General features: G+C 44.2%; 9 protein-coding genes across 9 annotated transcripts; 7 read left to right on the top strand and 2 right to left on the bottom strand.

The window, feature by feature from the left end:
- Positions 1-161: 161 nt before the first annotated feature.
- K450DRAFT_254268 (uncharacterized protein) lies at positions 162-2,486 on the top strand. Its single transcript, XM_051591176.1, has 4 exons — positions 162-1,084; positions 1,166-1,402; positions 1,489-2,274; positions 2,363-2,486. The coding sequence occupies exons 1-3, from the start codon at positions 529-531 to the stop codon at positions 2,268-2,270; spliced, it is 1,575 nt and encodes a 524-aa protein (XP_051441932.1). The 5' UTR covers positions 162-528; the 3' UTR covers positions 2,271-2,274; positions 2,363-2,486.
- A 1,650-nt stretch (positions 2,487-4,136) lies between these two features.
- On the top strand, positions 4,137-6,431 carry K450DRAFT_274243 (uncharacterized protein; the record flags this gene model as incomplete). The annotated part of the gene is made up of 1 exon (XM_051593110.1): positions 4,137-6,431. One exon carries the CDS (start codon positions 4,137-4,139, stop codon positions 6,429-6,431), a length of 2,295 nt encoding a protein of 764 aa, XP_051441931.1.
- Positions 6,432-6,921: 490 nt separating this feature from the next.
- K450DRAFT_254263 (uncharacterized protein) lies at positions 6,922-9,437 on the top strand. Its single transcript, XM_051591175.1, has 10 exons — positions 6,922-7,208; positions 7,269-7,432; positions 7,493-7,572; positions 7,638-7,754; positions 7,817-7,871; positions 7,943-8,264; positions 8,327-8,427; positions 8,498-8,628; positions 8,694-8,845; positions 8,916-9,437. The coding sequence occupies exons 1-10, from the start codon at positions 6,980-6,982 to the stop codon at positions 9,368-9,370; spliced, it is 1,806 nt and encodes a 601-aa protein (XP_051441930.1). The 5' UTR covers positions 6,922-6,979; the 3' UTR covers positions 9,371-9,437.
- Position 9,438: 1 nt separating this feature from the next.
- Positions 9,439-10,365, top strand: K450DRAFT_254257 (uncharacterized protein). The gene is made up of 3 exons (XM_051591174.1): positions 9,439-9,702; positions 9,767-9,858; positions 9,917-10,365. Exons 1-3 carry the CDS (start codon positions 9,555-9,557, stop codon positions 10,118-10,120), a joined length of 444 nt encoding a protein of 147 aa, XP_051441929.1. The 5' UTR covers positions 9,439-9,554; the 3' UTR covers positions 10,121-10,365.
- Positions 10,366-10,506: 141 nt separating this feature from the next.
- Positions 10,507-13,955, top strand: K450DRAFT_254253 (uncharacterized protein). Its single transcript, XM_051591173.1, has 10 exons — positions 10,507-10,570; positions 10,702-10,789; positions 10,887-11,161; positions 11,232-11,336; positions 11,407-11,598; positions 11,664-12,109; positions 12,183-12,489; positions 12,555-12,697; positions 12,760-13,335; positions 13,401-13,955. The coding sequence occupies exons 2-10, from the start codon at positions 10,770-10,772 to the stop codon at positions 13,857-13,859; spliced, it is 2,523 nt and encodes an 840-aa protein (XP_051441928.1). The 5' UTR covers positions 10,507-10,570; positions 10,702-10,769; the 3' UTR covers positions 13,860-13,955.
- A 226-nt stretch (positions 13,956-14,181) lies between these two features.
- Positions 14,182-15,479, top strand: K450DRAFT_254248 (uncharacterized protein). Its single transcript, XM_051591172.1, has 3 exons — positions 14,182-14,357; positions 14,448-14,714; positions 14,810-15,479. The coding sequence occupies exons 1-3, from the start codon at positions 14,301-14,303 to the stop codon at positions 15,038-15,040; spliced, it is 555 nt and encodes a 184-aa protein (XP_051441927.1). The 5' UTR covers positions 14,182-14,300; the 3' UTR covers positions 15,041-15,479.
- On the bottom strand, positions 15,365-17,529 carry K450DRAFT_254247 (uncharacterized protein). Its single transcript, XM_051591171.1, has one exon. It carries the CDS (start codon positions 17,419-17,421, stop codon positions 15,688-15,690), a length of 1,734 nt encoding a protein of 577 aa, XP_051441926.1. The 5' UTR covers positions 17,422-17,529; the 3' UTR covers positions 15,365-15,687.
- Positions 17,530-19,366: 1,837 nt separating this feature from the next.
- K450DRAFT_254240 (uncharacterized protein) lies at positions 19,367-21,254 on the bottom strand. The gene is made up of 5 exons (XM_051591170.1): positions 20,922-21,254; positions 20,448-20,790; positions 20,252-20,384; positions 20,103-20,180; positions 19,367-20,016 (listed from the first exon to the last, which is right to left on the bottom strand). The coding sequence occupies exons 1-5, from the start codon at positions 21,187-21,189 to the stop codon at positions 19,543-19,545; spliced, it is 1,296 nt and encodes a 431-aa protein (XP_051441925.1). The 5' UTR covers positions 21,190-21,254; the 3' UTR covers positions 19,367-19,542.
- A 122-nt stretch (positions 21,255-21,376) lies between these two features.
- K450DRAFT_254235 (uncharacterized protein) lies at positions 21,377-21,853 on the top strand. Its single transcript, XM_051591169.1, has one exon. It carries the CDS (start codon positions 21,411-21,413, stop codon positions 21,600-21,602), a length of 192 nt encoding a protein of 63 aa, XP_051441924.1. The 5' UTR covers positions 21,377-21,410; the 3' UTR covers positions 21,603-21,853.
- The last annotated feature ends 49 nt before the right edge of the window (positions 21,854-21,902 follow it).

Below are 21,902 nucleotides of genomic sequence, written 5' to 3'. Positions count from 1 at the left end.
CGTTTTTAGGCACTGCTTGCCGACAAAATTAGGCAAGCATTGTCAGCACAGAGATAGTGGACTGTGCGATAAGACGTCAACAACCATGAACATACGCTTGATTGATTTTAAATGTACATTGTCCTTCTGCCGGCACTTTACATTTCCATCCGGCAGTATTACGAGACGGTTACTTTCTTCCATAAATGAAACACTGCGCCAACACGACGTAAAAATTATTTAGGCAAATATTTGTTCCAGTGCATCCTTTTCAAAAGGCATCGGTGTACACCGCAGAATTTTAGATGGATAGGCAGAGTGATTGCGCGCTTGGCTTGGCCTGGCTTGGACAAGCGATTTGGGCGGTATGGCAAAGGCAGCGCGCACAAATTATGTGATTTTGTGCTGAGCACGCAAAATGACACAATCGCTTGTGTGAGCAAATCTGCATTGCGTGACTGTTGATCCTCATCGATTTCGCCGGCACAATGAGAACTTATATAAAAACCAGCCGTTAATCCTTTCAACATTACCCTTTCATCTCCTCCAATGTCGACTCTCTTCTCCGTATTCGAGCGTAACAACAACAACAACACAGCTGTCATAATCCCTTCGTCAGCTCCCACCCCCGTCCACCTTACATTCAAACAATTACTGCAAGTCATTGCGGATTTCTCGGGAAAACTTGCCGCCGTACTTCCTGCTTCCACTTTCAAGCCTGGCCATGCTATTTCCATTGCTTATCCAAACTCACTCGAGTTCATTATTGCTTTCTTGGCTACTGGATACATGAGATTGGTCTCTGCTCCCCTCAATGCCGCTTACACCGAAGATGAATTCAAGTTTTATCTTGAAGATTCTCAGTCTCACGCTATCATTGTTCCGAAGGGTTCAACTCAAAGCAACAGCCCCGTTGTTCGGGCTGCAAAGTCTTTTGGAGTTGCTGTCGTAGAGATCGAGTGGGCTAACAATCAGATCCAAGTCGAGCTGACCGTGCCTGGAAAGGATAAATCCAAAGGAGGATTCAACCCTAGTAAAGTCCGCCCACAACCCGACGATGTGGCTCTTTTGCTACACACCAGCGGCACAACTGGCCGACCCAAGGGTAAGTGAGAGAGCATGGCATGGAATGGAATGGTATAGTAGGATTGAAGGACTTTCGGGCTAATTCTACCTTTGCTTGCAGGTGTGCCTCTCACCCATCTGAACATTGCTACCACCATGCAGAACATCATCAACACATATAAGCTTACGCCTGCAGATCGTACCTATTTGGTCATGCCATTGTTCCACGTTCATGGCTTGATTTGTGGTTTGCTTGCTACGTTGTTATCGGGTGGAAGTGCAGTCGTTCCTCAAAAGTTCTCGGCTGGTGTCTTCTGGAAGGACTTTATTGAAAACAAGTGTAACTGGTACACAGCTGGTAAGCCCTTCATTTTTTCGAATCATCGGCGTAGCATGGAGCAATCAAGTTTAACCATGGTTTTTTTTTCTTCTATGAAATTCTAGTCCCCACTATGCATCAAATCCTTTTGCTCCATCCTCCCAAGGAAATCCCCAACATTCGATTTATCCGATCATGCTCCTCTAGTTTGGCCCCTCCCACATTCCATGCCTTGGAAGAAACCTTCAAGGCCCCCGTTTTGGAAGCCTATGCCATGACTGAAGCTGCCCATCAAATGACTTCCAACCCCCTCCCTCCTGCCGCCCATAAGCCTGGCTCCGTTGGTCTTGGCCAAGGTGTTGAGATTGCTATTTTGGATAGCAATGGCAAGCATGTTGCGGAAGGTGAAGTGTGCATTAAGGGAGCCAATGTGACCAAGGGTTATCTCAACAACCCTCAGGCCAACCAGAGTTCTTTTACTGCTGATGGTTGGTTCCGCACTGGTGATCAAGGAAAGAAGGACAAAGACGGATACCTTATTTTGACCGGACGCATTAAGGAGCTCATCAACCGCGGAGGAGAAAAGATCTCTCCCTTGGAAATCGATGGTGTCTTGCTTGCCTTCCCCAAGGCAGCTGAGGCCATCTGTTTTGGTGTCGACGACGAAATGTATGGACAAGAAGTCCATGCTGCGGTTGTTCTCAAGAAAGCCAATGAGAATGAAGATCCCAAGAAAATCGAAAAGGAGATGCAAGAGTTCGCATCTGCTAAGCTGGCTAAATTCAAAATCCCCAAGCGAATTTATGTTGTTAAGGAAATGCAGAAGACTGCTACTGGCAAGGTGTCTCGAGTCAAGATGAGCGAAGCTGCCAACAAGCAGAAAAACTCTCCCAAGGCCAAATTGTAAAAATGTAATAGAAGGGAAACAGTGCATACATGAGAAACGCAAGTGTAAAGGTGCTGGCTCATTAACGCTGAAAATAAAATAACATCCTACAGATTTAGCATTCGTTGTAGTTTGCATTGAAACATTATGTGCTGTTCTGTAAGCAGATTAGCCTTAAGCACACTAGTAAACGGGTTAGATACCCTGGCGATAGCAAAGATAAAAGCAACTGTACACCATATGGATTGTAATCATTCGGGCATCATCACTAGTGCTCCATCTTAACATTGTTCAGTTCGGAGGAAGTGGTTGCCCATTCGAGGCCAGTAGATGGACTGACACTGGTATCAAATTTTCATTTGGGAGAGGAATCTGATATTTGTGAAGTAAACTTCAGAGGCAGTCCTTCAAGAAGTCAATTCGTTATACATTCCCGTAGTCGACGATATGGGTATCATTTGTACTTCCATTACTTTGCACTCAAGCCGCTATGCAACTTGTTCAAGTTCAGTAGTAGCCAGGCCCGAACATCATGATGTATATTGCGTTTTACTAGCCTGGTATTCCGCAGAGTGTTCGGCATACCATTTACGTCGTCGATACAAACAGACACGGCCCTTCTCCAACCACTTCAGATTCCGCAATCGGATTGTTACCAAATGAGCAAAATAGGAGGCATGGCAACCGTCCGTGAGCAAAGATACTACCTATCGAACATGCCAGCAGCTACACGTCTCATTGTCGTGCATTTACACTGGACATAGGTATTACGGTAGAAGCTCAAATATCATACTGTGTTTCTTCCTGAAAAATAGTACGCCTGGTCTCTGCCCAGCAGCCAGCTTTTTCGCCGCGATGATAAAAAGCTTACATCTTCCAAGTTCGTTCTGGAATACATCGATATTCTAGAACTGAAAAGGAACCAAATGGCATGATTTAATGTGACTTTCGAAAGTAGTATTCGGCCGTTCACAGGAATTGTAATGTGTTGTTCGTTTTGTTGTGGCTACCACAATCGTCACAGGTCATGTGAGTGCGTAACCCAACTGACTTATGCCACAATTGATTTGGGACTGGCTTAACCGACCAACGTAATTTTTGTTATAGACAGTTGACTATCCTTTAATAAATTTTTAAAGGTGCAGACCCCAAGTCCGTATAGCTCGATCAACGCAGGCAAGAAGAGATGTAATGCCAACCGAACTGATCCTACATATACCATTATTTACCTTTTATAGAACCAATTGCAACAATAAACATTTAATCATGTTATAGGAAGCGCCTGCGCATTCCCTATGTCTCGGTGGATGATAGCGAATGGTTCACGCATGCCAGCGCTTTATGTTGGAAGACATATTGGTAGGTCATGATGGTTGTCAAACATTTGGGATTTATGGCGGACATTTTGGCTTGGATGCCAAACCGCGTTGCCTTACAAAGCAACAGGTCTCTCGCTTTGTTATGGCAACAACCATACATTTAATATGCGACATGAAGGAAAGGGGAATTTATCAATATTTGAATCAAATCACTATCTTTGAATACAGATAAACTTTCGGCTTTGCTGCCTGTCCACTCTCGTATTCCCTTTGAGCTGTTGAATGGAAACTTCTGTCACAGATACACCGCATGTGACACAACAAGGCGGATATACAACAAATGCTGCGCCCATGATTCTGATCTCTCTCTTTCATACCGGAACCACCAAAGCTATCGAGGTGTGGAAGATAAATTAAGCGTCCTTATTCTGCTTTGTGGAAACCCCCATTCCTATTACACTACCCAAACAATCTGAACATCCACGTTGTTACAATTGGAAACAATCGAACTAGCACTACTATCATAACGTCAATTAACCTCCATTCTACCACTGGACAACACAACGCCATGGAGTGTGAACAAATTCCACCCTATTCTGAAAATCAAGATCCGGATATATGGATTCAGGGCATAGAGAGGCAAGCTACACTGAAGAAATGGAGTGATCGACAAAAGGAAATTGCTTTTTACTCCAGGGTTACAGACAAAGTCCGCGATTGGCTATTGCTTAGAGATCATTCCAATTGGCAAGAGCTAAAAAACGAGTTTGTTATCAAATACAGAACTACACATTCAATCACCATGCCACTGGAAGATCTTCCTCGCAGCCACCATAGTTCCTTTAGTGATAGCTTTACTCTTGTCGACAGCAATACGAGCCTTGATATAGGCAACACCAGCACTTTTTCGTCGAACATCAGAACATTCCAAAGCATTTCGTTAACTGCTCCCTCTGGCTTTTTCATGTCGCAAGATTATGTGAACGAACAAACCACATATATTAGGCAACAGTGGTCACTAACACGGTTATACATATCGCAAGTCATTTTCGTTGGGATTCAATTTATACTTTTAAAATACAGAATGTGGAAAACGAGTTACTACAGCAACGGTTTTCGATCACGCAACAGAAACGGTGACAAAATGAGAGCGTGGGACGATCTAGGTCAGCGGATATTGAACAGCGACATGGAAATTACCAAGCAGATATTTGATACCACTAGTGGTTTTGCATGGATCAAACCTTCTGGAAAGTTGAAGGATGTCATTCGGGAAGTCATAGAAATGGCTATTAGCTTGGAAGTATACGAAACTGCGGAAGCACGACAAGTTTTACGTCAAATTTCATGCTGTTTGAACGTTATTAGCCTCTGTCGCCTGGGCTACATGGTGCAGAGCCTCAAGTTCTCAACTTCGACTGTCAAGATGTCTGACAGAATCAATAGCGAGAGAGTCATGGCCATCAAACATTGTGTAGAGGAAATCGTACGAAGCTTGTGTTTCACATGTCACAATCAGAGGCACAGCAGTACATTTGATGCGTGGTTTGTCGATACATCTGTAGTACGACTAGAACAATGCCAGCAAATCGTCCACAAGCTCAGTGTGTGTCGAACAATTTTACAATTATGTAAGATGCAAGGACCGCTTCAAGCTTATCATAAAGTGTTGACGCAGACGATACATAATCCAAACGAGAATTGGAAACTTGTATCGGGTTACATGGCAACGCACACTCTAACGCAAGTAAAAATTCTATCGCTTTTGCATCTTTCTCAATTCTGGGAAGATGACGATCAGTCCAATATTATGCATACCAAAGTGGCTTTTGATTCAAAGTATTACATATTCACCAAGCCGTTTGAGCCGGATCCGATGACAAAGGAGCAGCGATCTGCCATGGCAAATGCTTATGGACGAGCTTTCTTGGCCCGCATCAGGGTACCTCACAGACATTTCCACTCGCAATTAAAACGAGCGGTACTGAGAAGTGATACTCTCATTCCAATTTGTGGTTTAGAAGTACCTATATTACCGAACGTTTCGACTATTATTTATGATCAAATGGTCATACTGGCTCCCAGCGTAGACTATCGGCCTTGGGATCAGTTTTCTCGAATTGTAGAAAGACGCGGCGGATTTATTGTAGACGTTCGGTTTTTACACATGACTTTATGTCTGCTTTATCTCGCCACTGTATGTTTGACTATGACATTAGCAATTACATACAATGCTTATATACGACCCAATGGGATCGACCCTACCTCCCTTACTTCTCTTGTTAGTGTCGTATTGACGTTGATCCTCCATGGCTACATATCTATTGCGGCAAAAGATATGACCTGGTGGGAATTTTTTAAAGGAGAAAAAGTCGTTTACGAAATAGATGCCAAACAGCTTTTAAAGTGGGGAATCAGCCTTCCTGGATTTATCCGCTATTTAAGAGATGATAAAGAACTAGCCACCAGGTTACTGAGCTCAGATCAGGCGTGTTATCTTGGCTACAAGCTGGAAGGAGCAACTAGGATTATCTTGCCTATAACAAACAAAGTCCTATTAGCTGCTGGATATATCGTTGCTACAGAGTGTGATTACGACACTCCAAATTGGCAAAGGAAGACCAGTCTCATTACTTTACCGAACCAGCTTGGAAAACTTCGCAAATCATGGAAGGCGTCGTGGTCTATGGATGTGGACAAAATCAGATATGCTCGGCCCAATACTGTGAAGGATGTTGATATTTGGCACACCCAAAACAGATTAATCAAGCGAAATGAGACTGCCAGGTATATCGATGGAGGACGTGCAATCATTAATGGAGCATATCCTGGTGCCATACAGCCTCGTAATAGCTTTTTTTGAGATGTAGTAGGAGCATAACCAACGAGGTGTAGGTATGCTTTTTTTTTTTTTGTTTTATTATAATTTATAATTAATCCCTCCAACAGCCAATGTTTGACAGCTAGCTTCCTAAAATTTCATTTCTCATCAAGCCAAATATTCCATCTTATCACTTATTCTACGTTCACATTATTATATACAAAATATATCAATGCTCTGTAATACCAATGAAACTCGATATGAGAAAATATAGTCCATCTTACTAGCACTCATGTTCTTCCTTTTGGAGTAAATCAGACAAAGGTATTTGCGCGTCGCTCACCGCATTAATATAATATCAAAGCAATTATGCAAGGTATGTCCATTAGAACTATCAATTGGATATCTTATGATGGTCCTTAATGAGCAGCAAATATATGAACGAATCATTCGATCAAAAATCGCGTTAGTCGAAGAATATGGGTGTCTGAAGGCAGCGGTCACAAAGCTGGAATTCATCGCCGGCTGCCAACCCGAATCCACTTTTAACTGTTGTAGATTCAGTACCTGGATCAAGCTACGTTTAATCCATGTTGGACTGTGGCCAACCGACAAACTTTTCTTTTACATTCCCTCAGTATGAAGAAAAGCTGCTGACAGACGACACGGACGTTCGCATGACACTCTGGTGTCCCATTGCAGATCTACTCGCCATAGCTCACAAAGGCGGCTCTTTGTCCATTTGCCGAAACGGTGTTCACACAGTCTGGAGTTGGCTCGGAGAAGCTGATGTCATGTCCATGGCATGGCGACCAGACGGTAAGTGCGGACGAAACAGCAAAGCCTCAGTGCGTCTGGCTAACCTTTTGCCCGTGGTAGGAAAGGAGCTGGCGGTCGGTTTTGAGTCTGGTTTGGTTCGGGTTTTCAACATGGCTCTACCTTACCCGAGTTCAACTATCGTTTGGCGCTCCATTTCGCAAGGTATTTCTATCACCAGCCTCAATTGGAATGACTATGACTCGGTGGCCTCCAAAGAGAAACTGGCAAGTGTCTGCTACTCCGAATAATAACTGCGACGCGAAATGCTCACTCTTTCCTTATAGCCCTTCGGCATCGACCCTTTGGTTCTCTCACCCAACCTTGTATTGCCAGAGATCAGCTCGCTCATTACCGCTCCGTCAGAGTAAGAATCTAGTATCAACCACAGTCGTAACACGGTATAATTTTGTTGACATGTATCGTTAACAGGCTTGGAATTGACGCAAGAAACGTCAGTGAAGGCGAATTGGATAGTGAACTTCCAGATGAGACCCATCAAATTGATATACTGACGATATGTGATAGTGAGGGTAATATACACTTTTGGTAGGTATAAGATCAAAGACGAGGATACAGCTGGAGTTGCGCATACTGAACATTTATAATAGCGCTTCGGGCCGATACTTTGCTAGCACTATCCCACTACTTGCTCATGGTCTACAGGTAGGCAATTGTAATGTGATTGGAAGTTGACGGGTTTCGGCAGTGAGTTTACAACCCATGTTTCGATTCAGGATGCAGTCGTGTTGCAATCCGTCGTGTCGTCTGATTTACAAAGCATGTCCTTAATGGCAAAGGCGCGAATAGAAGGCACAACTACGGAAACGATAGCAGAACAAGACGCTGAAACTCTTTGTTGGGTTATTATAGACACCAGTATTTTGAACCAACGAGCCAGTCAACTAGCCAACATTGCCAAAAAGAGCTTCCATATACGAGCATGCTTAAAGTACATTTCAATATGCAATGATGCTTTGGCCAAACAATATCGAGGAATAGCAGGTCTATCTTCGTCCAATCTGAAGAAGTTTGAGCAGGTTTTGTTGGATCATGAAGGTAAGCCGTGCAATCCACGTTACCACTTGCAGATCTCTGTTGTGCTCATCGATGTGTTAAAGAATCCAATGCAACCCCTATTGTGGAATTTCTGGGATTGCTTGCCACTGGTATGACCAGTCAACCATTACACTATTACTTGGAGCAGGTTCTCACGGAACAGGTACGTCATGACTGGAGATGAAAGAAGATGCATGATCTTCATACTTATCAGTGCACGCAACATCTTTTAGCAAATCAGGAAGTGGGAGAAGGAAGCGAATGCTGGTTTTCAGTCAATGCTGCGCATTATCTGTGAATATATCCAGCCAGCTTGCGATCGACTACTTTGCTTACTCAATGATCTGAACGCCTATAGCCGTTGGTAGGTTGATGATCAGGAGAGACTACTACGTATAACTTTCAATTTGTACTAACGACTCATGGTAGGAGAGAAAATTACGACGACTTGGTGAGCGAAGGTCTGACATGTACGGCGATATCTTTGGTCGGCGCATTCCATGGTAGATATCAAGAGTTAATTGTGGCATTGAAAAAGACATCTGAGAGTTTTCAAGAGTTCATCGCTTGGGCACGCTATAGTGAGTATACCTTGATTTGTGGGTTAAGAACTGCAAACCGAGCTAATGAGGTGATAAAATTTTCTGCCAGTGGTGCAACATGTAGTGGATCCTGGCTCAACTGGTAGAAGTGCCTGCTCGCGTCCGTTGCTGATTGTCGACTTTTTGGAGAATTCGTTGATATCCGATCGAATTTCCAACTTCTTTGTCATGAACGAGTCAGCTTCGTTTGAACCTTTCTTGCCGTCCGTTAATTTTGGTGATCAGCCTTTCCTACCACCTGCATACCCTTTCCGCTTCAAGCTGCCGTTGTCGCTACCATCTGACATTCACCGTCCAAGCCTGTTTGAATTCTTGGATAAACTCAATCAAACCATCGAGGAAATCTTCGCTACACCTGCCCAAAGTCTACAGCGTCACTTAAAAGTCGTTAAATGTTTCCCTCTCTGTCCGTATGAAGGAATTGAGCATCAAGGGAAGACACCATTGTATGGATCCATCAACCGAAACACCACAGTCAGGATCATTACAGAGGTACAGAATTAGCGCATGGCATGAGTTGCTTGTATAGCTGTTGATAGTGTGATTAACTGGATGTTACTACAGGGTGCTATCCATCAACAGTATGCTGGCTTTGTCATTGTGGAGAAAGGCAGGCGAAAATGTAAGTTGATAGAAGTCTAACTCATTGACCGATGTATTCATTCTGACATATCTTGGTACAGTGTATATGCTGAACTTGGCCATGCAATTCAAAGGCTCAACAATGACGGCCGGTGACATCAAGGTTGCGCGCTTCGATGTTCAGGATGTCATTGTGTCCGACATGGAGATGTTTGATGACCAAGAATTAGGCATGATCCTGGTGGACCCTACAGGTACGTTTGAATACAAGGCGTTTACGTGTGGTGGCGTGGATGAAGTGTCTGAACAATACCTCAGCAGAAGGAAGGACCTACATTGCCACTGTTGCATATCCTGAAATAGAATACAGCAATGTTGATGTGGAAACGGTTAGGGCAACCTCAGCAACAGTAAGCTTTTCATCCCATTTACACCCTATTTCAGTACACATAACCTAACAGCTTCTAGCGCGCTACGGAGAACCTTGTGCTGAATAGATACATGGAACTAAAAGACATGGAAAATGTCATTCTTGGAAGCAATGGTAGACAGCGCCGCAGAATACTGAGCGTCGTGGATGATAGTGGAAAAATATTAGTTCTGGAAATGGATGAGGGTGAAGCTGATGATGCTGACGAGGATGATGACGAACAGATAGGCAACGACGACTAGAGCCAACGGTGTCAAACTGCACGTATTGAAAATCTCCATTTACTTATTAGACTGCTTAGAAAATACGTAATAGCTTCAAAAGAAATGACCATAGGCATGAAGGTCGTTCATGCCGTGTTTAATATACATACTGTATCATCATCACATTCTATATCGCGGACGTAGCGTGCCCTTATGAGTCAAAACGTATTTTCTGAACAATAATAACAACGATCAAGCTATTATCATCGAACAACATCAACACAGTGCTTTTGTAGGTTCCCATCTTTCAGTTATCAGAGTCTTTTAAATGTTGCGGGATAGCCACGGCAGAGCTGATGTTGAAAAATCCGGAGCTCTGATTGGCCTGTAATCTTTGGAACTTGTTTGGTAAAAACCTCAGCAACAAACACTGCAGATACTCTCACAGCACTTTACCAAAGCGTCCACTAGGTGAAGTAGTATCAACGGGTACGCATTTCAACACACATACCTATTCATCCCCCTCTAACCTGATCCAGCGAAAATGTCGCAGTGGGTAAAGCATGGTGGTCACTGATTACGCAGCATCTAATCGCTCTTCTTTACCACTTTGAATCTAGACGTAAAAGTTACCAGGAAGAGCGTATCCTGATCAGCAAAGCATTTGTCGACAGCTTAAATACGACAAATGGGAGATTCTTTTTTTGGGTAAGGCGATTCAGTTTACGAGAAATGGTCACTTCATGTCCAATCTTCTCTAATCGAACCCCCCACGCTGACCTCACTCTTCTTTTTGGATCTATAGTTTCAATACCAGTTTACCTCCACTAGGAGACCGCGATAGACCACGTGGTGGTGTTGTAGGAGGAGGAGGTTATGACGATGAGATATTTGAAGGCTCCGGCGACGTCAACTCCAAAATCAAGAACTACGCTGCAAGAGCTGGCGAAGACCTTGAGATCTACGATTTTGGTGGTCTGAGACAGGAGCTTGAGGAAGATGATGGTTTGGCTGATCAACTCATAGAAGAGAACGACGATCTCAATGATGTCACATTCTCTGTCGATGTCAGAAAAGATGGTAAGCTTGAGGATTGATATAGTAGTGAATGCCCTCAGATTCGGTTCACTAAACTGCTTGCTTTTCGTAGGTCCTGACTTTGATTTTGTTTCCAACACTGAAAACTTCAACAACACTAGAATCAGTGAAGATGAAGCTTTTTTCATTAGTGGAAAGCCAAATCAGAACCAGCAACGTAAGCTACTAAACATGCATTGCTTTGCGTCCTTCTAGTGCCATTTCTAAGTCATGCTCCTTTCATATAGCAGCCCGTCATGGTCAGCAACAGGCAGGTTTTCTCAACCCTTGGGTTCCTCCTAAGAATAACTTTGAGGACAATCAGCTGCGTTACACCTCTGCTCTAAGCCGTGGTCATTCTGCCAGCAGCCGTGGTTTGGATGACTCGTCACCAGCTATGGCTTCTAGCTCTATTTGGGGAGATTTCGGTTCGCCTCATGGTAAGCAATACTGTACACTAAGTGTCAATCATGGTCATAGCTGACAGTTCTGTGTTTTTTGACAGACCAATCGTACGCCGCAGCCTTGCATGCTCAAGGAGCCAAGCAGCAGCAGCAGCCTTACCTTGGTCAACAGCAGCCTTATGGACTTGTGCCTGGCCACCAAAGAGGACAGACGTTTGATGAAATTGAGGCCGAGTTACACCGTACGGCCAACTACCATGGTCAAATGCCTCCTAGCGATCAGTCCAACATGCTTGGCGGCAACCAACTTCCTGGAAAGAAAATGCTTACTATGGCGGAAGTGGAAGCTGCTATGTTAGCTAAAGGAGGTGTCCCCAGCCCCAATATGCCGTACCCTCAGCAGCAACAGCAACAACCCCAGTTTGGTTACGGAAATGTTGATCCAGCTCAAATGATGGCCCTTAGACAACAGCAAGAGCTTTTGGAACAAATGTCAGCGGAGAAGGAGCTTAAGAGACGTGAGCAAATGCGTCAGCAAGCTGAGAAGGTGAGGACTGAAGGGAAAAGCTAGTGATCGTTCATGAATGTGATATTGACCCGTGTTTCCTGCGTTTTTCTAGTCGCGCTATGACAAGTTGATGACTACTCGTGACAAGGATTTCATCAATCGCATTCAACTTCAGCAACTTGCTTCTGGAGATCCTTTTGCTGATGATTTCTACTATCAAGTCTACTCAGCCATCAGACAGAGAGCCGGACTTCCTCCCCCGGGTTCCAACAAGGATCCCATGATGGAAGCCAAGCTAAGAGAAAGTGGTGACAGAGGCAAGCGATCTAACCGACGCGAAGAGAATGCCATGCACAAAATGCAACAGCAGGTTCAACGTATCGTCAATGACGCTAAGAGACGTCCCAAGCAAACTCAATGTGAGTGTTTAAGCAACATTTTGTTTGGATCGTGGCCCTTTTTAACATATCCATCTCCCTTGTAGTGTCTTTGGAAGGTGCTTTGGGTAAAATTACCACACATTCTGTCAGAAACCCAAGACAACTGTTGCAAGTCAGTGACAGAAAGGCATCCAGCGTTTCTGCTCATGACTCCAGCGAACAAACCAGTCCTGAGGATCGATCCGAGGTTAGTCTTAGCGCGCTTCCTCCCCACAATTTAAATTGAATGCTGACTTATTGTGCCCATAGAAATCTTCCCCTCCTCGCAAGGTGCTCAATGATAAGAAGAAGGTGTTGAGACTGATTGAAGACCTCTACATGACCGTGCTCAAGTTGGAACAGTTGCGCAGAGAAGCTCCTTCGCCTGTTGCGAGACCTGGTTACGAAAAAGAACATCAGGACTCTATTGACCGATGGAACACGGACTATGCCGACGCCATTAGCAAAATGTGGAGTGAACTTCGAATTGAAGAAGATGAAGATATCAATCAACATCCTTTCATTTCCATCTTGTCTGTCCATAAGGGCAAAAAGCTCATTCCTCGTATAGCACGACACTGCAGCCCAGAGAAAATCTATTCTATGCTCAAATTGGTTGTTGCTCACTTTGACTCCCTCAAGGTGTGTCAGATGGCCACCAGCAACACACCTTCTCAAGGTCAAGATCAATACGATTTCGTCAGCTTGGAGGATGTCGAATTGTTCATGAACACCGTTATCCCTCCCATGGTGGCCTATGTCGCCGAAGCTCCCTTCAGCACGGTGTGTGACCTGATTCAATTGATGATGCAGCGAAACGACCTTATGTATGTTGGCAAGAGCAAGGTACGACTTCATTTTATTTTTTTATTCATTGGTATGAGACTTGCGTTTTGCTAACTATATCCCAGGCTGGCTTGTCCTTGATGACCATGTTCTTGTCGCGAGCGGAGATCCTCAAGCAAGGTGGAGGTGCCTTGCAAGGTCTTGCTCAATGCACTCCTGAAGAACTGGAACGATGGGATATGCTATACCAGCAACTGTATGAGAAATTGCATGACCATTTCCTCATGTTCTTCCCACCACCTGTGATACTCCCTGGCAACAACCAAGCTATCAATGCTGTCCATCTTGCTAACAACGCGGATGATACTTATGTATGGCAGTTCTTGGCTGCTATTGCCGTGGGTGCCTCCATGGAGCAGCAACATTCGCTGGTCACTGAGATCAGAGATCGCGTCATGGAAGATATCGTAATGGCATCCAGTAACCGCCTTCCTGCTGAACAAGCCGCACACAAGATATCCAATGTCAACCTATTCCTACATGCTCTTGGCTTGGATGCTTCCCAAGTCACCTTGCCTGTGTAAAAAGAAACGAAAAAATATCCCAAAAAGTTGATCAGACACCATCCCAAATTGAATTCTATTTATTCTTTTTATCAAAATCCCCATTCTAGCTTTTCAGCATGCTTTCATGCCGGTTCACTAGAATGCCATGTCCCTATTATATGTTTCGCGAGGACATTCGGTTGTTTGGCTCACCATTTTTTTCTTTCTTGTATGTTTTTCTCCAGTAGATGTTGTGTGTTTTTTTGGAAACGTTTATTTTATATCGCTTCTGTCTTTTTTTTTTTTTTTAATACATTCACTCAAAGAAAAGGATATACGCGTCATTGTGAAAAAAGTATGGGGGGGGGATAGACTCCACCAAAGCCACTCAGACCAGTTTTCTGGCCCATCCCAATTTCATATTTGAGTCTCTCCTTGTTCTTTTGTCAAAGCTCCGCCCATCATCCTCTTAGTGCAAGCATGAGGGAATATAAACTCGTCGTCCTCGGATCTGGTGGTGTTGGAAAGTCAGCATTGGTACGTCGTTTTCCATCTCTTCACCGCGTCTTTCATGATATCGCTGCCATCTCCGACTCTACTCTAATCTCACACTCATCTCTCCTGCAGACCGTCCAGTTTGTTCAATCAATATTTGTGGAAAAGTATGATCCAACGATCGAAGACTCGTATAGAAAACAAGTCGAGGTGGATGGACAGCAGTGCATGCTGGAGATTTTGGATACGGCTGGTACCGAACAATTTACCGCTATGAGAGACTTGTACATGAAAAACGGCCAAGGCTTCATACTTGTATTCTCCATCACAAGTATGGTGACTATGAACGATCTGTATGAATTACGAGAGCAGATTTTGCGGGTCAAAGATACTGACAACGTGAGTTGACATCTTTATTTTGAATAACCTCTGTATACGTAGTGCCGCGCTGTTTTTCTTCTTCTTGACCACTCACCCCTGCCTGCTTCACTTAGGTTCCGCTGGTGCTGGTTGGTAACAAGTGCGATTTGGAAGACGAGCGCATGGTGTCCCGAGAACAAGGCATGATGCTCTCACAACAATGGGGCGGTAAACCGTTTTATGAAACGTCAGCCAGACAAAAGATCAACGTTGATGAAGTGTTTTACGATCTTGTCAGACAGATTAATCGACAGATGCCAGCCAGAGATAAGAGCAAAAAGAAGTTCAAGTGCCTTATCCTTTGATACCATCGGAGGTCTCCCCCCCCCCCAAAATTCCCGCCTATTCTACGTGCTATCCTAACAAAATGCGAATGTTTTGATTTTTGCTGACCTTTTTGGCTATTACCCTCTCGCGTTTTTTCTTTACTGTCAGTCATATCATGTACTCCCTCCCTCACGTTCATAATGTTTCTCCCACCGTTCCTTTCATGCTGTTGTTACTGTCCCCCCCCCCATTTTTCGTGCGTACCATGACTGCTCGAATCCTAGCGGTTCTCTCCCCACTGTCAGGTTATACTATTCTATTGCAAACAAAATAAAACTTGCCGTGCCAATGGCATGACATGGCAAAGGCACCTTAGCACCTTCATCATTGATAGTGTCCTGAGGCAGGGGCGCCCCGCTTGGGGGGCTAGACATGGATACCATGGCTATAAAAGCCAGAGTTGACGTACAAAAACATATGCCATTAGCATAACCGGACGAATGTATGATGTGACAAACATGGTGACCTATGAGAATTTTATTATAATATGAAAAAAATTTATTGACTTGATAAAAAAAAACGTTATCCTAGTAATGCGTCGTTGCGTGTTCACAAATAAGGTACACCACGCGTGGCAGCAACCTCTCACATCTCAGAGCTTCCAAATTACTCTGAAAACATGGTTTCACTTTGCCGGACAATTCAATGAGGCATCCCAGTCTTCGCTGCCAACACAATGGTGACAAATAAACAGGTGGTGTGGATCCACCTTGTTCTTTATCTGCTTCAAGCGATCATAATGCGATCCAAAGAACGATTGTTGCCAGTTGGGTTCTTGGATATCCGCTTCATTGAGATACGCTCCCGAACCAGGTGTGAAATCAATCAGCTTGCTGTTCAATTTTGTGACACGGTCGCCGGCTTTCTTTCGTTGAGCGGCTGTGGCATTGAATTCAAACTGTGCACCAGTGAGTACAACATGCCAGAGGGCTTTGCGCCAAGCAGGGTTTACACCCACGCTATCTGGGTCCTTTCTGACGACTTCTCCGCCCGCCACAAGGTGCCCAAGCATGGTATCGCCAGTGACGTCGAGGTCACTACTTATGTCCACAAGCAATGAACCAAGCGCATCGGGTTGATCAAAAGAATCGAGGGGAATCAAGCGAGATGCCAGGAGAGCAGTTTGGCCACCCTCTGAAGGACATGTCCCGCCAGGACACCAAGTTGTTTCCAAAAACGCCGCCCAGCTGGGGAATTCCGTCACTATGTATTGTGGAGGCGGTCCAGACACGGAAGCGGTGAAGTTCAAGAATGGAGTCATGCGGGTAGTGGCTTCCGTCTTGTTGAGGTCATAACCAATGTATAAAAAGGCAAGAGTTTTGTTAAACCCATACCAGTAGCCAGTAAAGTTATCTTTTGACATTTGAGGTTGAAGTTCAATGAACTTGGTCATGACCGACGTGAACGACTTGGTATCATTGTGGGCAGCAATGAATAGGACGCTAGACATGACGTTTGGAGCAGGGAAGGTGCGTAGTGTCACATCAATCACCACCCCCCACGTACCTGCTCCTCCACCTCGCAGTGCCCAGAAAAGGTCTGGGTTCATAGCATCGTTGGCAATGACCACTTCCCCGTTAGCAAGCACAACAGTGAATTGCAAGGCATTATCAACGGCTAGACCATAGATCGGTGAAATAGGAGAATGACCACCTCCTCCAATATAACCACCACCAGCAGCAACGGTGATAGCAGCGCCAGCCACGACAACCAAATCTTTATGCGCGGTGGCTTCATACAGGTCGATCAGCCGAACGCCTGTTTGAACAGTAACAGCAGTGGTAGGGGCGGCATTGGTGTTATTTGGCACAAAGGCATCATGCAGAGTTATGTCATTAAGATGGCGAGTCCAGATACTGAAGGCATCAGCAGCCGTACTTCGACCAATGTAGTCGTGACCAGAATTTTTAATCACCAGCCGTAAATTATGCTCAGAAGCAAATTGGACAGCCTTTTGCACGTCAGCCACATTGGATACATTGGCTGCAAACGTTGGCAAGTTGCCTTGAGAACAAGGCCAAGACGAACTGACATTGAGCTGGCATCCCCAAGTCTCATTAGGCAGGATTTCAAAATTCATGGAGATCAAAGCTCCCGGCTGGTCACTTCGCCAGTAGCCGTCAAACCACCGGTCATGAACAATTTGGCATTCCGTTTGATTAATGTTATCGCCATGGCAAGGCTTGGCAGGAGGATACACAGGCACCAGTCCACCTGTCAGAGAGGCGTCCAACTGATTCCAGGTGTCCAGGGACGGCCAGCATGGGTCAGTGGACAAGCAGCGGCAACGTCTCTCTTGACTTGCTGCCGAATAGACGTACGCGCCAAGCACAAGCAGTCCAATCTTAATCCAGGACATAAGGGTAAGGTGTTTCTTAGGTGGGAAAATGTTTGTCTCGATGCTTTCATTTATAGCGGTGGGCTGCGTAGTAAATGGTACAATTTGTTGATTTTTTACTATCCCATTTTTTGCACACATAGCTTTTCGCAAAGTAACTGCAAGCTATTTCTATAGTTTTCAATCTCCTATTGTCACGTGACTCATACTGCGTGTTTAAAACTCAGAAAACTGTGCAAACATCCCTTACGCGTGTTGGTAGTATACCTATGAAGACGAAAAGAATTACCGTGAACTACCATGAAGACTCTCACTCATCAACGGATGATTCAGACGAAGGGCAAGACGTACAGTTGGAAAAAGAATTTGACTGAGTTGATGCACATCGACATATACACAGAATCTATTTTCGAAGTCTCATCCATTCAGAATGAAAATGAACTGTATTTGCAAAGTATCCCCGACACTATGTGGGAAACAAATATAGATATCCATTCTCTCCCTATTGACAACACCTTAAAGACTTTAGTGAGAGAGGTGAAGGATGTTTTCGATGCTAAAAATCGTCTTTACAAAGCATATATCAATGGCTTTGTCGATACCTTGCTATACAATATGCACTTCCATTCATTTCCTCTCCATATTAATGCGCAACGCAAGTATGAGATCAAGGTCAAGAGCGATGAAATCAAAGTGGTTGCGAGTCCAGACTTTGTTGTGTCTAGCTACGAATCCAACATGATGATCATTATTGACGACAAAACCATGAAGAACGCTTCTTACGGCAATCACTGGAAAGAAAATGAAGTCATGGGGGAGATATTCGTTGCTGCACATAATCTCAGAGTCACTCAAGCACAAATCATATATGCCGTGAGGGTCATTGGCACGTTGTTCACTTTCTACAAAGCAACCGTCATTCCAAAATACATCAAAGAAACGTTAAGAGCTTATCCTGTTCATGAATATATGAAGGTCCAAAAGGTATCCAGATCCGGGCGAAGATGTCTATCAGATTAATGCACTCGATTTCTGCAAATTGAACGACAGAATCACCATCATCCATTACCTGGAAAGCATAAAACAATCTCTTATGAGAGGATGATGATTCTTCATCAGATTTAGTCTCTCCCCATTCAACAACAATTAAAACAGCACCTTCAACTATATTTCTCGACGACAAAGGGATACGATTTACATCGGCTGTACCGATCGGATGTTGACCATTACCGATCTTGATGACAGCGATGTCGTTGTCTTCTTTACCGTCGTCATAATCATTTCAATAATGATTTGGGTTGCACCCACAGCAGGATAGTCTGTCATGTTCGCTATGCTACCGTAGTATACTTTAACGTCTCAAGGTTTCACAGGACTAAGAGGATCTCCTATGTAAAAACAATGCGCTGCAGTAATCATGATTTCGGCATCGAGGATGGAATCAGCACAGTGCACAGTAAATTGATCACATTTATGTTCCATAGTATTTCGAGATTACCTATGAATGGAACCAAATCTTGCCACAACTGCGCAAATAAACGGATTTTCTCTACTGAAGATTTCAGGTCTTCTGACATGAAGGACAACCAGCTACGGCATAAAACTACGCCAAAGTGGCTACAAACAAATGTGTCCCGTTAACCACCTTTTCTTTTCATTGGGTGTGACCCGTTTGGCTTCCAATGAGACCGAACGGTACAGTTTTGTTGTTTGTTATTACTTTGAATCGTGCTAAATCCGTTCACTGCGCATGTCAGTCACGTTGTTAGTCCAAAGTCCTGCAATGTTTATAAATGGTTTTGTGAATCAAACCAGGAACTGCGAACACAGTACATATATTGGTCGCAAGTCCAACACATCAGCTGAAAGGATGTCTCTCATATTGTATGCGTGCGCTCTCCATTTCGTCAATCATTGGTAGTGACCATACCCGTTCATGATATTGCCTCTTGTCAGTATGCCATAATATTGATCTTATGTTATTAAACGCTTTTTTTTATTGTCTATGCCAATAAAATAATCATAATACAAGGGAGCTTGCATGCTCCTCTCGGCTTGGAGTATTATGGAGGAGCAACAATTTTAAGTATTGGTATTAACGTCATCTAGCATTCCTAGCCAGACTCAGTGGATTGAAACCCTTCAGTAGTCATTATATACCGTAACCACGCCGCCACTGAGGATAAGAGCTAAAGTGTAAATCATAAATCCATCGGCTAGCATGTACACACTGGCAATGAGAGAGCCAATGACCCAAATGTTTTGAAGTCGCTTGACGATAGCCGCTGTAGCCGAGCCCATGAGAATAACCACGATAGCGAAGGCAAACTCGGTGACAGGGATGAAGGTCATTCGATAGTATGCCTTGTTCTCCCGGAAGCCGTAGTAGGCCAGAGCGATGAAAGCTGCGTATGCTGCGGTGATAGTAATGGTTCGACTGCGCACGGACAGCTTGCGAATGGCCGGGATACCCCAAATTTGGTTGACTAGGAAAATGACAGAGAACCCGAACAAGAAAATTTGCCAGCCAACCCCAGGTTGACTTAATGCTGTTATGGTCCCATGAATCAGTACCCAGACTTCAAGCAACAAGGTCCAGTTTTTGTTGCGATGAGACTAAGCAATGTTATTGAATGGAGGAAACAATGTGTCGTTAGTATGCTAATGGGTCTAGAGAAATTTGGGAAAGCCGCACAACTTACATAGTGTAGAAAGGAGGTGGACTGCCAAAATAGCAGAAACTGATAAAAGAACCCGCCAAGATGCCCTACTGTTGCCTCCTGAAAATCCATACATTTACTTAGGAGCCATTATCTCTAGTGCACTGTACCCCTCAACTCAATTTGCTTACCATAGGATGATAGTGGAAATCATAGACAATGCCAAAGCTGATCATGTAACCGTGATATCGTTTTGCAAAGGTGATAACGTCGTTGAAATGAGGAACAGGAAGGCGCTTGCACCGGCCAAAGAAGAGTCCACGGCTATAAAATTCATTCAGTTACCTCACTCAAACTTTTTATCCACTTGCTCGAGGCACAACTTACTAAGGTATTTCAATGATGATGGCACCGATCAGAATGGCTATGACAGCACCCATAGCTGTTCCTTCCGGGACATCCACAGCCAATCCTTCGTACCATATGTGACCTTGAATGCATTTATACAGCACCATAGCTACGTTCAGATAAAGCATTTGCCAATTCCACCATTGGTATTGTGAAGACCATTTGGCTTTGATTTGCCCTGTCCTAGAGAGCCATTGTACATTGGCCAAGATATAAAATTGACCAAGCTGATGGACAGCATAGCCCAGCCAGGTTGAGATGCGAGCGGCTGATGTTGTGGTTGCCAGCCGCCACGGGTATGCAAAAGCGGTTCGGACTCCAGCTATCAAGATATTACAAAGTAAGTACCCGAATACTTCACGATCGAAGATGGTTGACGTAGCGGCCGATGAAAAAGAAAAAAAAGCCAGCCATGGTCGCACTCATCATGGAATATATTTCCATCGCACTCACCTTCATCGAATCGAACGCCTTTGATGATAAATTTCCCCAGGCCCATTTCTCCTCGAGCAGGATGTGAATTGAACAGGTCGCTCCATTGGGTATTCCAAAAAGCTGCTACGTAAATGATTACAGTCAGCAAGAGCGAAGTGCTGAGATATATTATGTAAGGTGTGTAGGTCTTTGAGTCGAAAACCGAGGTCGGTTGCGGTTTTTCCGGTGCGGGCGGTTCAACGCCAGCGATCTTTCCTGAGGAAGCTCTGTGTTTGAAGGTAGCCATGGGAGGATATGAGTATCCCTTGGATAGTAAGTACAAAGAAAGCAAAGAAGAGGTACAAGGTCAGCCTTTTCTGGAAGACAGAGAACGAATGCTTTCGGGAAATTTCGCAGTCCCGTGAAGCGGAGCATCAATGAGGAACGGAATGACCCAACTTCCAGCAGACTGGAATCAGACCACCTTTATCACAGTTTACTTGGCTTGCTCAAAGATGTTCGTAATGCATGCTTGCGGTGATTATTAGAGACTACTCCATTGCTACCCCGGTTTCAATAACGTTCAACCAGCATATGCTCTGTAGAAGAGTTCTTATTAATATGATTTACGGATGTCTGAGCTTATTGGAGAGTGTTACCATACTACGATTCATTATTGTTTCTTGTCAGAATGTCTACATGCTATATAGTAATTCCTGACAGTATAAAAGTATCGTTCTGGACAAAGACAGCCATAGTTTTTACTTCAGTCTTCAAATTACTATGTAGCCCTTTTGACTTTCATTAGCTAATAAACATTTTTAAAACGATATAACGGTCTTGGTGCTCGACTGATAGCGGAATGATATGGAAAGTTATATGGCAGCTGCTTAAGCAATGTCGACAAAAAAACATAGCGTTTGGATCAATGTGGTGCATGGTATGTCACCATCAAGGACTAGGCCTAGTTCGCCATAAAGAGCATCATCTTCAAATTCATGTCTCAGCTGCCGTAGAATG

Source organism: Umbelopsis ramanniana (genome assembly GCF_025399195.1).
Source record: "Umbelopsis ramanniana AG unplaced genomic scaffold K450scaffold_56, whole genome shotgun sequence".
In the NCBI taxonomy this organism is placed as follows: Eukaryota; Fungi; Mucoromycota; class Umbelopsidomycetes; order Umbelopsidales; family Umbelopsidaceae; genus Umbelopsis; species Umbelopsis ramanniana.
Note: the sequence above shows the minus strand (reverse complement) of the source record. Positions and strands in the feature narration are given on the sequence as shown.

Excerpts from the sequence above, each read along its gene's own strand:
- K450DRAFT_254268 (XM_051591176.1), top strand. The coding sequence starts at position 529 with ATGTCGACTCTCTTCTCCGTATTCGAGCGTAACAACAACAACAACACA. Across the intron at positions 1,085-1,165 it reads CACAACTGGCCGACCCAAGG|GTGTGCCTCTCACCCATCTG; the intron begins GTAAGTGAGAGA and ends CTTTGCTTGCAG. Across the intron at positions 1,403-1,488 it reads GTGTAACTGGTACACAGCTG|TCCCCACTATGCATCAAATC; the intron begins GTAAGCCCTTCA and ends ATGAAATTCTAG.
- K450DRAFT_254263 (XM_051591175.1), top strand. The coding sequence starts at position 6,980 with ATGTTGGACTGTGGCCAACCGACAAACTTTTCTTTTACATTCCCTCAG. Across the intron at positions 7,573-7,637 it reads CTCATTACCGCTCCGTCAGA|GCTTGGAATTGACGCAAGAA; the intron begins GTAAGAATCTAG and ends TATCGTTAACAG. Across the intron at positions 8,629-8,693 it reads CTGAACGCCTATAGCCGTTG|GAGAGAAAATTACGACGACT; the intron begins GTAGGTTGATGA and ends GACTCATGGTAG.
- K450DRAFT_254257 (XM_051591174.1), top strand. The coding sequence starts at position 9,555 with ATGCTGAACTTGGCCATGCAATTCAAAGGCTCAACAATGACGGCCGGT. Across the intron at positions 9,703-9,766 it reads GATCCTGGTGGACCCTACAG|CAGAAGGAAGGACCTACATT; the intron begins GTACGTTTGAAT and ends ACAATACCTCAG. Across the intron at positions 9,859-9,916 it reads TTAGGGCAACCTCAGCAACA|CGCGCTACGGAGAACCTTGT; the intron begins GTAAGCTTTTCA and ends AACAGCTTCTAG.
- K450DRAFT_254253 (XM_051591173.1), top strand. The coding sequence starts at position 10,770 with ATGGGAGATTCTTTTTTTGG. Across the intron at positions 11,162-11,231 it reads TGTCGATGTCAGAAAAGATG|GTCCTGACTTTGATTTTGTT; the intron begins GTAAGCTTGAGG and ends TGCTTTTCGTAG. Across the intron at positions 13,336-13,400 it reads TGTATGTTGGCAAGAGCAAG|GCTGGCTTGTCCTTGATGAC; the intron begins GTACGACTTCAT and ends ACTATATCCCAG.
- K450DRAFT_254248 (XM_051591172.1), top strand. The coding sequence starts at position 14,301 with ATGAGGGAATATAAACTCGTCGTCCTCGGATCTGGTGGTGTTGGAAAG. Across the intron at positions 14,358-14,447 it reads GTGTTGGAAAGTCAGCATTG|ACCGTCCAGTTTGTTCAATC; the intron begins GTACGTCGTTTT and ends TCTCTCCTGCAG. Across the intron at positions 14,715-14,809 it reads GGGTCAAAGATACTGACAAC|GTTCCGCTGGTGCTGGTTGG; the intron begins GTGAGTTGACAT and ends TGCTTCACTTAG.
- K450DRAFT_254247 (XM_051591171.1), bottom strand. The coding sequence starts at position 17,421 with ATGTCCTGGATTAAGATTGGACTGCTTGTGCTTGGCGCGTACGTCTAT.
- K450DRAFT_254240 (XM_051591170.1), bottom strand. The coding sequence starts at position 21,189 with ATGGCTACCTTCAAACACAGAGCTTCCTCAGGAAAGATCGCTGGCGTT. Across the intron at positions 20,385-20,447 it reads ATCATCATTGAAATACCTTA|CCGTGGACTCTTCTTTGGCC; the intron begins GTAAGTTGTGCC and ends TGAATTTTATAG. Across the intron at positions 20,181-20,251 it reads ATTTCCACTATCATCCTATG|GAGGCAACAGTAGGGCATCT; the intron begins GTAAGCAAATTG and ends ATGGATTTTCAG.
- K450DRAFT_254235 (XM_051591169.1), top strand. The coding sequence starts at position 21,411 with ATGCTTGCGGTGATTATTAGAGACTACTCCATTGCTACCCCGGTTTCA.